The sequence below is a fragment of the Nyctibius grandis genome, chromosome 1, assembly GCF_013368605.1.
Source record: "Nyctibius grandis isolate bNycGra1 chromosome 1, bNycGra1.pri, whole genome shotgun sequence".
In the NCBI taxonomy this organism is placed as follows: Eukaryota; Metazoa; Chordata; class Aves; order Nyctibiiformes; family Nyctibiidae; genus Nyctibius; species Nyctibius grandis.
In genome coordinates this window covers 69,488,310-69,501,654 of record NC_090658.1, presented here as the reverse complement: position 1 = coordinate 69,501,654, position 13,345 = coordinate 69,488,310, and the positions used below count along the sequence as shown (strand labels likewise).

The 13,345-nt window shown below is 39.9% G+C and overlaps 1 protein-coding gene across 1 annotated transcript in view; it reads right to left on the bottom strand.

The window, feature by feature from the left end:
• PTPRK (protein tyrosine phosphatase receptor type K) overlaps positions 1–13,345 on the bottom strand; it is a 361,688-nt gene that overhangs the window by 207,626 nt on the left and 140,717 nt on the right. Inside the window, exon 5 of the mRNA XM_068396216.1 lies at positions 13,079–13,194. Coding sequence (XP_068252317.1) covers positions 13,079–13,194 — 116 coding nt within the window. The remainder of the gene's footprint in view (positions 1–13,078; positions 13,195–13,345) is intronic.

Here is a 13,345-nt window from a genome sequence, read left to right as displayed (position 1 = left end):
GAGCTTAAAGAGTTCTGAAAAAATCATAGCTACCACAAATCACTGAAAAATTTAATCTGTCTGGAGCTGCGGGGCAGGGTGAGAGGTCAGTAAGGTAGAAACAGTTTGAGCTCTTTTGTGACCTTTTTTCCTTACTCCCATTTATATTAAATGCTCCATTTTGATTTTCATCGAGGAACAGATCCTCCACCAAAAGTTATCATAAAAAAAAACAACAACAAAAACAAAAACACGCATCAAGTGAACAAACTATGTTCCTGCTCTCTCCCATGGATCAACCGCATGCTATTCTCCCACCAAGATACAGTTTCTGAGCACTCAGCTTTGCTCAGTCACCAGAAAGACATCAACATTTCCTTGTAACTGCATCGCCTGCTCTGCTCGATATGTAGCAAAACGTGACCTCCACAGACATTTTTAGCTCTAATCAACCCCTGGAATGAGAAACTTCATTGAGGTCTTAAACTCTGAGCTTTCTGTCTAACACAAGAAGAGGCACTGCTGAGCCACAAAATTTAATAACCTGAAAGCCTGTGGCAAAAATAGAAAGGGGAGAGAAAGGAAATGAGTTAATGCTGCACGTGTGTATTAGCCAGCCTCCTGTCACAGGCAGGAGTACTTCATAACACTCAAACACTTAGTTTTACAACTACCTTTTGTAATCTCAGCACAGGTTAGTCACTCTCTAAACACTTTTGCGGCAGATTAGCCAGGGGTTCAGCGCTGCTGCAGACTCACTGTAACAGGTATTCATTTTAACTATTAATATGGTTAAACAGATGAATTTTAGCTGCTGCCATCTTTCTTGCAGTAGTCAAAGCACTCTTCTCACGCTTCGCTGCAAGCCTTGGGTGAAAATGTTCATTTATACCAAACATGGCAGATTTCAGGTTCAGATCACCAAAAGAAGATGGCGTGTGAGACACTTCCAAAATGTACTCGCACTGCTCCTACCTAAACCAAAGTCACCAGCCCGTAACCACCAAAACCCTGCTTATCACTTGGATGCTATCTGAAGGGATGTTCACAGGTCAAAAGCAACGGAGGCTGGGCGCTTGGAAACCCAGATCCACCGCAGCGCAGCCGAGTCGCCCTGCGGCAGGCACCGGCTGCCTTCTCAGCTCTGAGAATATCTGCCTCCTATTAAGGAGAATTAAGGAATTTTGCTGATGCCTGCAAAGGCTCCTACGAATGAAAGGCCTTATTGAACTTCAAGGATCAATGAAATTATTAAATTCCAATATCACACAAATGAGGGGTGATGTTAAAGGCTTTATTTTGGTGCTGCTTAAGATACAGTAAAATTATTTTGTGAGAGGTGCATCGCCCCCTCTGGTCAGCTGGCTTCTCCTGATAGCAAAAGCTAAATCTAAAAGCTACTCTTTCCTTCCGCCTCAGTTTTGACCAGAGGCCTGAACTCTCTGGAATAATAACTTAATATAAAACTTGGATATGGCGCCTTGACGTAACCAAAATAAACAAACCTCATAGTACTTTCTTCCTCTTGTGCTTGTCTGGCCCTCCCACAGCGCCAGCCAGCAAAGGGAAGTCAAGCTCCCCCACTAAACACAAAATTGCCACATAATTGCTAAAATGACCAAGCAGCATATAATAAAACAAGGTGTATTGTTAAAAATCATATCATAGCAGACTTGACAAGTAATCCATGTAATGCAGTCATTCTTGCTCTGCTATGAAGGGAAAAATAAATTTTGGAGAGTTTTCTAAAATGAAGGACTCCAGTAAGTCCACTGATTTAAATTTGAATGCCAAGTGCTCAGTCTGCAGCAGAGAAGCACAGCCAAGCTTGCTGTGTGAAATAATTTACCCTTCCAAGCTCAGAACTTGCTTATTTAAGCGCGTCTGCACACTTCATGTTGAGAAACAAAGTGAATTGGGCTCCTACTTAAAATGAAATATTAATGCACTTTCAGAGCAATTATTCAAAATGAAATTTAACAAGCTTTACAGTTCACTCCAATAACAAAACCTAGGATTTTCTTTTCTATTTACATCAGTGATTTCCTATCACTTTATCTTAGAAGGCTTAGAGTAGTTGCTCAAATTTCTCTGTATTAGGATTTGTTTCTTAGGAATTCAACTGCACAATTACATCTTCAAAGTCTATCTTCATGTACAGCTTATCCATTAAAATATTTTTCCATCATTAAAATGATGAAAAGTTCAAACAGAAGAGAATTCTCACTTAAGAATTAACGTTAAAGAAAATTCCCTGGATTCATTTCGGTGTGTATCCCTTACACTGGTAAGCCATTAGCCAGTCAGAGTTCAGATGCACTGCCATGATCTCTTAATTAAATTCTTCTTTTTAATGTCAGGGTATTACTACTGATTTTAAAGGAGAGGAAAGAAAGGCAGCAGTGCTCTCTGCTTATTAGAGGGTTCCTGGTACACACTGTTTCAATTTATGTCCTGCTCACACTGAACAGAGCTTGAAAATGCTGCTCAATTAGGTTTTAAAAATTCAATTTAAAATTAATGTGGAGTTATACTAATAGGTAATGGCTGTACCCTGTGCGGTCCTTGGTTCCTCCAGTCCCTTGCTGTCTGATTTGATAACCCTGAATTGCTCATTTAGGAGAGGTCACCACCAGGCAGTTCTCCTCCTTTTGTGAAAATAACTCTGGGCTTCACAAAGAACTACGTTCTATAAACAATTGATTAAAAGAAATATAAGCACGTGGAAAAACCTCCTTAATTCTGGCATTTCAGGTGTTTAAAATTATAACCTTAAATAAGTCTCTATGACTTCAAGGTTATTTTTAATTTGATAGGAACATGAGTTTATTAATTTTTTTTTTCACGCAATGAAAAGAGATCATGCATCTTCTAACCAAAGTCAACAGTAAAGTCTACGCAGCTTAAAAACAATCATAGGCAAATTAACAATCAGCCTTAAATTTCTCTTTTCTGCCTCATGAAAGAAATCAAGCATTTAATAAACATGAAATGAAATTTTAGTGGATCTTCCAGAACCTGAATGGAACCAGAAGAATCTAAGCCCCAACATTTTATTTAATTGGTAGAATTTAGGTGCATTTCTAATTTTCTAATGCAAATTTAAAACTTATCTGCATTTCTGTCTCAACTTTTCAGGCTGAAAAGCAGTAGTTTTTGCTTTTTTGTTTAAACAGCAATAAGATACCATAACTTTCTGTGATGATATTCCCTCTAAATTTTCCTGAACTTTTTTTTTTTTCATACCAGTGATTTTTATCAGCCTGGACAGCTCAACCTTACACATCCTCGTCCCTTTCTTAGTGTAAACACCTTAAAACAAGTCCGCTCCATTGCTAATAATTACAGTCAACTGTGGTTGCCTTCTCAGGCTCTCGGCTGGACGCTGGGATGCCTCCAGAGATCAGAAGATGTCAACACTTTGGCTGCAGTGACACATGTGTTACTCTGGCAGCAGCGCCCACTTTGGCTGGCCCCCACCCGCTCCCTCCTCACCTTCATTCCTGTGCTCATGCAGAAAACTGACCTGGAACAAAAAAAATCCTTCCTGAAAAACATACTTCCTCCCCATATATTATCATCACCAAACGGATCAGTTCGTGATTCACCGCGCGGCCACAGGGAGCAGAGGAGAGGGCAGGATCCGTGCAGGGAGCAGGGCGCAAGCTGAGAGCTTGTCTAAGCAACACGGTCCCTGAAGGTGCAATCAAAACTTCACCGGACAGCAGAAGGGCTGGAAGGATGTCCCCAGCAGCCCAAGGAATTACACCTCTGCTGCCCCGTGGAGAATGGAGTTTGTAAATAACACTGCTCCAGTATGTTCCTGGTTTTACTCATTGTGTAAAGAGAGAAATGTCATTTTTTGCAAGAGCTAAAAGGGCTGAATGTGGATAGTCTGAATGCCAGCAATAATGCGTGATCTCTGCCAAAAGATGTTTTTGAAAAATAAAACACCATGAGTGGAATAAGCAACAAAAATAACTATACATTTTAAATTTTACTGACATGCAGCTGTCTGGCACTTTTCAGCACATATAGTATATGCTTTTACAGCATTTACAACACAATGTCCAAATGGAGAAAAATCTTTCTAAAAAATTTTTTTTATTATTATTTTATTTTATTCTTTTACACAAATGTCTCAATATATTTTCTTGGGACTTTAAAACTTATTTAACGTACTAGAAACTTAACAAAGCATCATATCTATTTATCATAAGAAATTATAAATAAAATTTTAATTTTTTACCCACTCAAAAAAGAGCAAATGACTGAACAAGTGGGATTTTTTTTTCCAGTCAATTTTGTTTACAAATATATGATTTAAGCCCAAGGAATAATTTTTTTCAAGAAAAGCAAGAATTGGAACTATAGCTTCAATAATATGCCTAGATAGTCCTATCTTCTTAGGATACAAGAAGGTGAAGTAGTAATTTCTTTTGTTTGTTTGATTTTTAAGAAAAAGCATGGAGTTAAACTTTTTTTAAGTAGGAAATTAACGCAACGTCCTTGCTGGTCTCCCTACATCCATGGCAAATCAGGCTAAGATTCTACTTTCCAATGAACTACTCATCCATTTATTAGCAGGAAAAGCAACTCAGCTTTTCCCATGCAAACATATACTGAAGATCTTGAATACATGTGACAAGCCAAGTTTTATCCTGCATACTGCACCGCAGTACAGAAAAATCCATGATTACTTTAAATGTCTTGGTTACATGCACTGCTGTTACTCAAACTTGTCCACTTTGAAGTAGCTCAATTTCTCTCACGCTGCACTGAACCTCCTCCTGAAGAAAGCAAGGGTTCTCATGAAATAATCTAACTGAGAGCCATCTGGCCCTTCAGAGGCGGCAATCCTAATTTATTTTATTATAATAAAATCCACTGGAGGCAAAATAGCAAAATTCATACTACAGTGTCCCTGGCCATTCCACTACACAAATAAAAATGACACTCAGTTTCTCTGGACATTTTAAAGCCTCCTATTTTGAACCTAATCTAACACATGCCACAAAAATCTATATTTGAAAAAAAAAATAATAAAGAAGCTTTTCAGAAAGCTATAGTTCTCGAATGCAGTGTTGTTGATTTAAAAAAAAAATAATTTGCAGCAATACCAATTCTGGACACAGTGATTAAAGATCTGTATCACTTGAGCACTCCACGCTGAACTGCAGTATTCATCCTGCAGCTCGAAACAAAAAAATCTGATTAGTTAGAAGACAATGAAGGAAAAAAGTTGGAAAAAAAAACCACTACTGAAGACCAGCAACATACAAGACAGTTCCTCAAACCCTTCTCAGCAGATGATTTTACCCTTTTCTAAAAGCAGCCAAGTATACCAGCTGCTCTTCTGTAATTCATTAAGTCCCACAGGTATTTGAGGAAACTGAGGCCTGGGGAATTATGCTACCTACCACACAACACACCGCTGAGGAGAAGACAACCTGAATGCAGGTGTTAACAGACAAGACTCACAGGACTCAACAGTCAAGGAATTTATAACAATAAACGCTTTTATAAACATCATCTTCATTTCAGGTGACTCATTTGTATGGGTTTAAGCCACTGGCTGGCTGAGGAAATACTATCAGGACTACACAGAGTGACCAAACTTCCACCACAGCCGGTCTAGCTGTAAGCTAAAGAATGGCAGGAGAAGAAAAAGGCGCCCGGTGTTACAGGTGGTCAGTGAGCTGCCCTGGCACCACCGCGGGCACAGGGCCCAGCAGCAGCACAGCCCCCAGTGCCCGATGCTCCAGCCACCCCGGGAGAAGCAGCATCCCTAGGGAAGACCTACAGGGATGACAAGCCCAAAGGCTGCCATGTAAACTAAATGACTGGTAGCTACGCAGGCTGGAGGACTTAGTTAACTGGGGCAGAATTAAATTAAAACCAGGGGGATTACAGTATTTCATGTTGCTGAAACCTAAGATGACTGGGCATGTAGGTAGAACTGCCATATTTATCCAAGAAGCCGATAAATTGAGGTGGGAGAGAGGAAGAACGGTTCATTCACAGTTAAATGACAGAGAGCATCAAAGGTGAACACAGAGTGAAAAGACAGAGGGGCGGGGGGTGGGGGAACCCTTTGTGAAACGAACAAGTTAGAAGGAGAATATAAAATATGAAGTTACGAATCGTGAATTTTTCATTGGTGAATATTCCTTATAACCGTGTCAGAGTCAGCAGTGTGTGACACAGAGTAAACCGCAAGTCAAGTCATTTACAAGGAGCTTGATATATCACTTCAAGGCAGCTTTTCGTACATCTTTGAAAAATGTTGGAAAATCAGAACGTCAATCATAGAATATAAACACGATGAGGTGAAAGTGCAGGTAAAACAGACAAGCCACTGCAAAAGAGGAGCCCTGTCCTCTATGCTTGCCTATATTCTGTTGCTCACTTTCAAAAACATCTTTTCTATAAGTAAAAGCAACCAATGATGAGAAAAATGAGGGAAATGAGGTTTCTGTGCAAGCCTCAAGTGCAACAGAAAAAGAATTTATACGCTGCTTGGCCATTGTCAGTAATCAACATACAGGTAAGATGATGTAGCCTTGAGCTGCATTTTACTGGCTGAGGAAGAAGGTTTGGTACAAATTAGCCAAATTCGCTGTACAAATTAGTACTTGTTTTCGCAGATGCTAACAAAGCACCTTCTCTGAACTTCCTCTAGGCCTCAAACGAAAAAGCAAAATGACAAAGCTTCTCTAACCTCAGAGTGTACTCAGCTCCCTTAACTTTCAGGGGTCATAAAAATTGTGCAAACCAACAAAAACCATTCTTCAAATATAATGAAAATGGTGAATGGGCAGGTGCACTTTAACAGCAAATGTTTTATCATCAAGCTAAAGAAATTGTATCTTAACCGGTTAATTACCTGCATCAAAATGCAATGGGATCTCAAAAAGCAAACTTACATTAGAAAACTATGAGAAATTCAAAGTAGAAAAAACACGCAAACTACGTAAAACAAAGTTAAATTGGATGTGACCCTCCTATTATAGATACATTTTTTCTGAGACGACGAGCGAGCCTCCCAACACTTCACTGCAGCTAAATGGTTTACCCCAAAGGCCCACAGCCCATCCTCAAACCCTCCTGCTGAATACTGACCCATGCCTTCACCTTCTGGGTACAGTGGGAAGAACGTAATTGTGTGGCACAACTTCTTTCCTCCAAGAGGAAATACTGTTCTTCCAAAGTGCAAAGCAAAACAGTCGATGTTGCGTCCCTCAACCCTCTGCCAGAGGCACAGGTTTCTCATATACACTCTCCAGCCTGAATTCATGAAATACTATATTGGTCCTGCACAACGATGTGCCCAAATGCACCATCACAAGATAGCATCTGCATGTGCCCAGTCCGAAGGCTCGTTAAAGAGCACGCACGCATATGCAGTATCTAGCAAGAAAAATGAATGCTAAATATCATATCACGTTCTGTGGCAACCAGCACCAAAACCCAAGATGCTGGTAAACAGGGCATTAAGGGTTATGGCAGCTTCCTCAGGAAAGGGAGTGGGATATGGCCAGTTGTTTGAGCCCCAACAGACAACTGTGCAGATGCTCGTTCATCCTCCAGTAACAGTTGGTACCGCTGGGAGGTCAGCCCTACTCCATTGTTTTTACAGCAATTTGCATTTTATTTTCCATAATGCTTTTTAATTTCACTTTTTCAATTATTACTCTCAGGCAATTGCTTTAATTATCTGTTATTCCACTAGGAACGACATTTTCCTCTGGCGGAGAGAGGGGCTGCATCAGACCACGTTAACGCTGATGAGCCTCTCCATGGGCGAGAGCAGGGCTGCCTTGCCAGCCCTGGCAGCCCACGTGGCGCGGCGGTTAGCCAGCACCTACAGCTATTCCTGACAGCTTGGCCCGCTCACTACCACCGCGCAAACGGCAATCTGCACAGGATTACCAGGCGCGTATTAAACTTTTAAACACATGCGGTACCCTCCTTTGAATTTCAGATTCGCCAAAGCAAATGGTATCACTGCAGACCGTGGCGAAACACATCCGACTGCAAAGCCAGAACGAGCCGCTTTCGCTAATCCAATGCTTTGTTAATGCAAAGCTCAGCAGTGATGGATGGACTCATTAGTGCCGCAGTTATCGCCATCTGAACCGGGTGCCAAGACATATGGTTTAACAGATGTTCTAGCAAAAAGCTCTCTTCTCTGCACTGTGCGAGTGTCCAGTTAAACCGGACATCGATAAGACACTGAAAATCGTATTGGGCTTCTGGGAGCCACAACTGTTCGCAGCTCAGGAAGCCGTTAAACACAGCCCGATTATGCAAAAAACCCTATTGCTCCGATATCCCAATTAGATCCACAGAACAAATGCTGGACAACACGTACACTGCTTCGCAGAGTCTTTGTGTACCCAAATGTTATTTATTCTATTCAGCCGATTCCACTTCTCCACTGCCTTAGTAAAGAAATGAAGCTTAAAACCTTGGAAGCTTTGTCCATGCAGAAATCTCCAAATCAAACAAGCAAACAGCCCCTCCATCACCTCCCACCCCACCCCTGCATTTGCATGTTTAGAATGCCCTATGTGTGCTACTCTTTCAAATATTTAATACTTAACACATATCAATCCTGAGCACAGGATTAACGTGCAGAACTGACTCTTGTTTGCGAGGTTATTTACTGGTATAACTCCACTGGAATGCATGGCATTTCACAGCGGGGAAGGAGAGGGAACAGAATAAAAAGGGGGCCCTATATACACTAATTCAGCAAATCAATGTGAACAAAGCAGCAAGGTGCATCAAACATTAGTAAATGAAAAAATCCTTATTCTTTAAGCGTCTTTTCAAAGAAAGACAATTCATAGGCTTTAGAAAAAAAGAAAGTCAGCAGAACTGGGCAACAACTGATCCATTATGATGTCTATACATGCTATATTCAATCTTTTAAGATTACACACACACAGAGTTATGTTCACCTCCTACAGGAAAGAATTTCTCAGCAAGAACTTCTGCTAACTCCTGAAGCTTATAAGACAGAGCATACCAAAGCATTAACAGGTAGAAAAGTGAGGTTACTGCCTTGGGTCTGAGGACTTCTATCACACAATCCAACTGCTTCAGTCTGTACAGTGGCACCAAGCTACAGCTGTTGGTGTGTGACATATTGCAATGGAAATTTTAAGAGGAGGGGGAAAATACTGAGAAAAAAAATCCCACAGCATTACATTCCGAAGGGGATGGCAGCCAAAAAAGATAATACACATCAAACAATGTATTTCAGAAACATCTATGCTCACTTTAATAAAAACCTAAGGACTTTGAAACTCTTCCAGAATTTGCTAATAATTGCAGGTCATACAGAGAATCCTTCAGCTCACAACTGTAATAGATTCGATAGCAGATTAGGTCAAAAAGGTGAAGAACAAAAAAATTTGAGAGCTACATTTCTGTCCCGCTCCCACACCTACTATTCACACTATTACAAAAGGTGTGTTTCAGATCATCTTGTTCAACCAGTTAAATCTCTTTATCTGTGCAAATATTTGTTTCTTATTAATGCAGCTGCAACTTTTAAAGACATCTGTTATCTTTACTGCTTATCTTTCAATGTCAGAGCTCTGACTGTTCCAGACCTTGGTCCAGTGGGGCTGCAAAATGCAGGGGTGGGAGGGAAAGGGTATTAAAGGGGACAAGAGACCAGATACAATCTAAAGACAAACAAATGAGCAGAATCTACAGCCATGAAAATCAGAAGTTCAACTCAATGTTAATTCCTATTTGTCCGAAATGTTTACAGACGTACATTTATAGAAAATGGAGTTGATGAAAAGACTGTCATCACAGCAGTAAACATGCAAGAAACAGTGTGTTGAAATGCTGTACCTATTTTTATCCATTTGTATTTTCAGACACACAAAGGTATGTGCACTTAATTGTATATACACTGAGGAAAACATAAGCATAGAAGTGTGTACTCACACGGATCATTCAGTATGTGATCAGGGCTTTTTCCCGGTAACTAAAAAAATTACAGTTTACATAGGACACTACAATGAGACGCACTACCAAGACCCACTTTTACTTCAGTTCAGGTTGGTATAATCTTTCCCTCTTCTCTGCTTCTAACCAAACACCTCCATCTTTTCCCACCTGCTTGCACTATTTATATAGGTAATTCAGACATGGATAAAGTTAAAAAAGAAAAAAAAATTAAAACCCAAAACAAACAGTCCTCCCCACCCCCAATAATAACAAAAATCCAATTTGGGCCAAAATCTTTTTCAGCCAAATCACTTTCCTAAACTGACTTACTGGCAAGCTGCAAAAGCTCCAGCATCAGTGCACAGAGGGATGAGGAGGGTGAAGCCGAGCCCGGCTGAAGCAGCTGTGGGACTGCACCCAGGGATAGCACGACTCTGAACACAGAGCAGAGCGTCTGCCATTTTTCATGCCACTGCTGAATTTACTTTAGCACCTCTTTGAAACAGAGGGCTGGGAGAGCCAGAGAGCACTAGTAGAGTCTGTAACGAAATCTGTGCCCGCACATCTCTGTTACTTCAGTGCAAGCAAATGAGATCTCAGATCATTCCAGATACAAAAAGCCCTAGTGTCCCAGATTGCACCTTGGATCTTTACTATCAAAGAAAATGTTTTAATAGCAATTTGTTTGCTGCTGTTTCTTTATTTTTTCAAGGAAATATCTTTTCTCTTTCAATAAGGACATAACCAAAAGCTATTTTCGCTAACAAATGTACTTGGAAAGTGTCTTCTCCCCGCCGCTGCCCTCCCCCCCCTCCGCCTTCATTTTTCAGTTCTGCACTTTTTTTTTTTCCAGTGGCCCTTCTTGTTATGAGAAAAATACATTCCTGGAATGTTTCAGCTCAGGGCTCTCAAAAACAATTACTTAGGCATTTGATTTGATCTGCCGGCTCTTCCTTTCTGAGTATTCAGGCTTTATCAATCTCCAGTTTGGTCAAAGGTTAAAGTGAACCTTTTCCAAGTCACACTCCGGAGCCTCACGAGGCCCATGCGTATTCACCCTGGGTTTTAAGGAAAAGGAGTCAATTCACTATTTAGCTGCGCAACTTGCTGGGTTATCTAAGGAAGGAAATTCAGAGAGGGAAAGCCGCTGATTCATGGTTATGTTGGGAAAGACATATGGAGTGGTCGAACGAGGAGGGTGGAAGAAAAAAATTAGTCACCTTTAAATTGGTGAAAATTTGGCACTGTTTAAGAGAAAAGACGGGGAACGGAAGTTCAAGTACATAATTTTAGTAGCAAGGTATCTTCAAGAATATCACAGCACTTCATAAGCACAAGCAAGAAGAGTTATAGCCTCAAAGGTACTTTATCTTTTGCGCTGTAAGAAATAGCCACATCTGTGATCTACACACAAAAAAAACCCACCCATGAAGTATATGGAGGGACAGAACATATGTTTTCTGAGTTGTTCTGGCTGTAAACTGGGCTTCTCAGGGGAGTGAAAGTTAGCAAGGTTAATCTGTCAGAGTTATCTGACTCAGAGGAGTGAGCGATAGGGAACGTTTCCAGCTGGCTGTCTCCATCGGGCCTTTCTGACCCATGATCTACTGAAGGTGGTGCTTCACGGGTTTGCTGGTATGCTCCTATTGTTCTACTCTGCCTTTGATAGAAAACCCAGCTTAATTACATTTTGTGTGCTTTATGTGCTCTATTTGGCAAGTCCCTGAAATCAACCTCCTCTTCCTCAATGAATGCATTATATGTTTGCTCAATTTAAACAAGTTACTACTCAAAGACATGGAGTACATATCCTTCCTATTGCTATGATATCTTTTTACAAAATACAATGCAGTTACTGCTAGATTTGTGTTCCTTTTTTCAGTGTTGCAGCATATTTGTCCAGTAATACATTTTGCATGTTGGATTTCTTAAAATCTCATTCTATCTATTAAAAAAAACCTCTTTAAAATTTTAAGTTTATCACATGCCTATATGCAACTGTTACTCAAGGTTTGTCAGCTCCGCTCTCTATTAAATGAAAAATCAAACAGATTGAAGTAACTGATTATAGTTCATTTCAAAGTACAATGCTTGCCAAAAAATTCATATTTTAAAGTTCTGATTACAGTTCATTTCAAAGTACATTTCCCAAAAAGTATATACTTCACAGTTCTGAAAATGTCCAGAAATACACATTTAAAAAAAAATAAAGTTTTAAGGGGCATATTTAGAAACCATTCTAAGGGAGTGCTGGTGCTTAAGGTTTATGTATAAACTAAAGCATACACATAAAGGTAAACACACAACTAAAGCGATTTTCTAATCCTTCTTAAGTGGCAGAATTTAACTTTTTGAGGAGCAACTGTGAAACTTAGCCATCCTTCTACTTAACTGGTGGTCTTAACTGTAAGCAACCCCATCCCTACACCACAAAGCAAAGCGGTTGTTTTAGGGGCATGGTGGTGTGGGTTCCTTCTTTTTTTCTTTTTTTTTCTTTTTTTTTTCTTTTTTATTTTTTTTTTAGTGAGAAGGGTTCTTCTCTGTTTTTAGTCATCTCTCAGATTCTAACATACACACTTTTCACAACTGCACACAGATAAAAGTTGAAGTCCCTCCTATTATGGAGACAGAGAAAAAGGACGTGCAACAGTCCTTTTATGTTGTCCCATTAAATACGCTGCTGATTAAAATTGAGATGCACACAGAAGTACAGCCACATCCCTCTAGCCACCTGCTTGGACAAAGAATGAATTGTAATTTATGTGATAAAATAATCCTTAAATTTATGACAGCTGTGTTACATCTGTGTTTTACTAGATCCCAAATGGCAATTACCTGCATTTAATGATGATAAATTTTGATACAGAGGAGCTGATTTACAAGGAGAGAAGGCCCACTGTGCCTTGAAGACCAAACCTGCTCCACTGTCCACACCAATTCTTCTAATTTTTAATCCAAGCTTTTTAACATAACAAAATTGATTACAAGTTTTCCATTTAACAGAGAGAAAACTGTATTTAAACTAAGTATTTTACATGCAGAAGAAAAAGTCTTAGGAATTTAAGTATTTCACCTCCAGAAAGCAGCTTGTCCTCTAGACAAATAGTCTTGCATGAGTTGGCCTTACCTGGAGCCATAACTTGTTATTCACTGCATCTCTCCCCGTAGCAATGCATTGAAATGTAGCATTCTGCCCTGCATTGACCTCTACATCCCCAAGCCTCAAGAAATGTGGAGATTTATCTGCAGAGGGGGAAAACAAAAATTACAAATAATGCTTATTGCTAAATAAGGAGCCAGCAACATTACTGACTCCCCGAAGATGCATACTGTAACAACCTTTAGCTAAAAAACAGAAATAGAAGAGAGAGAATTGTTTGTTTCATCTCTGTTC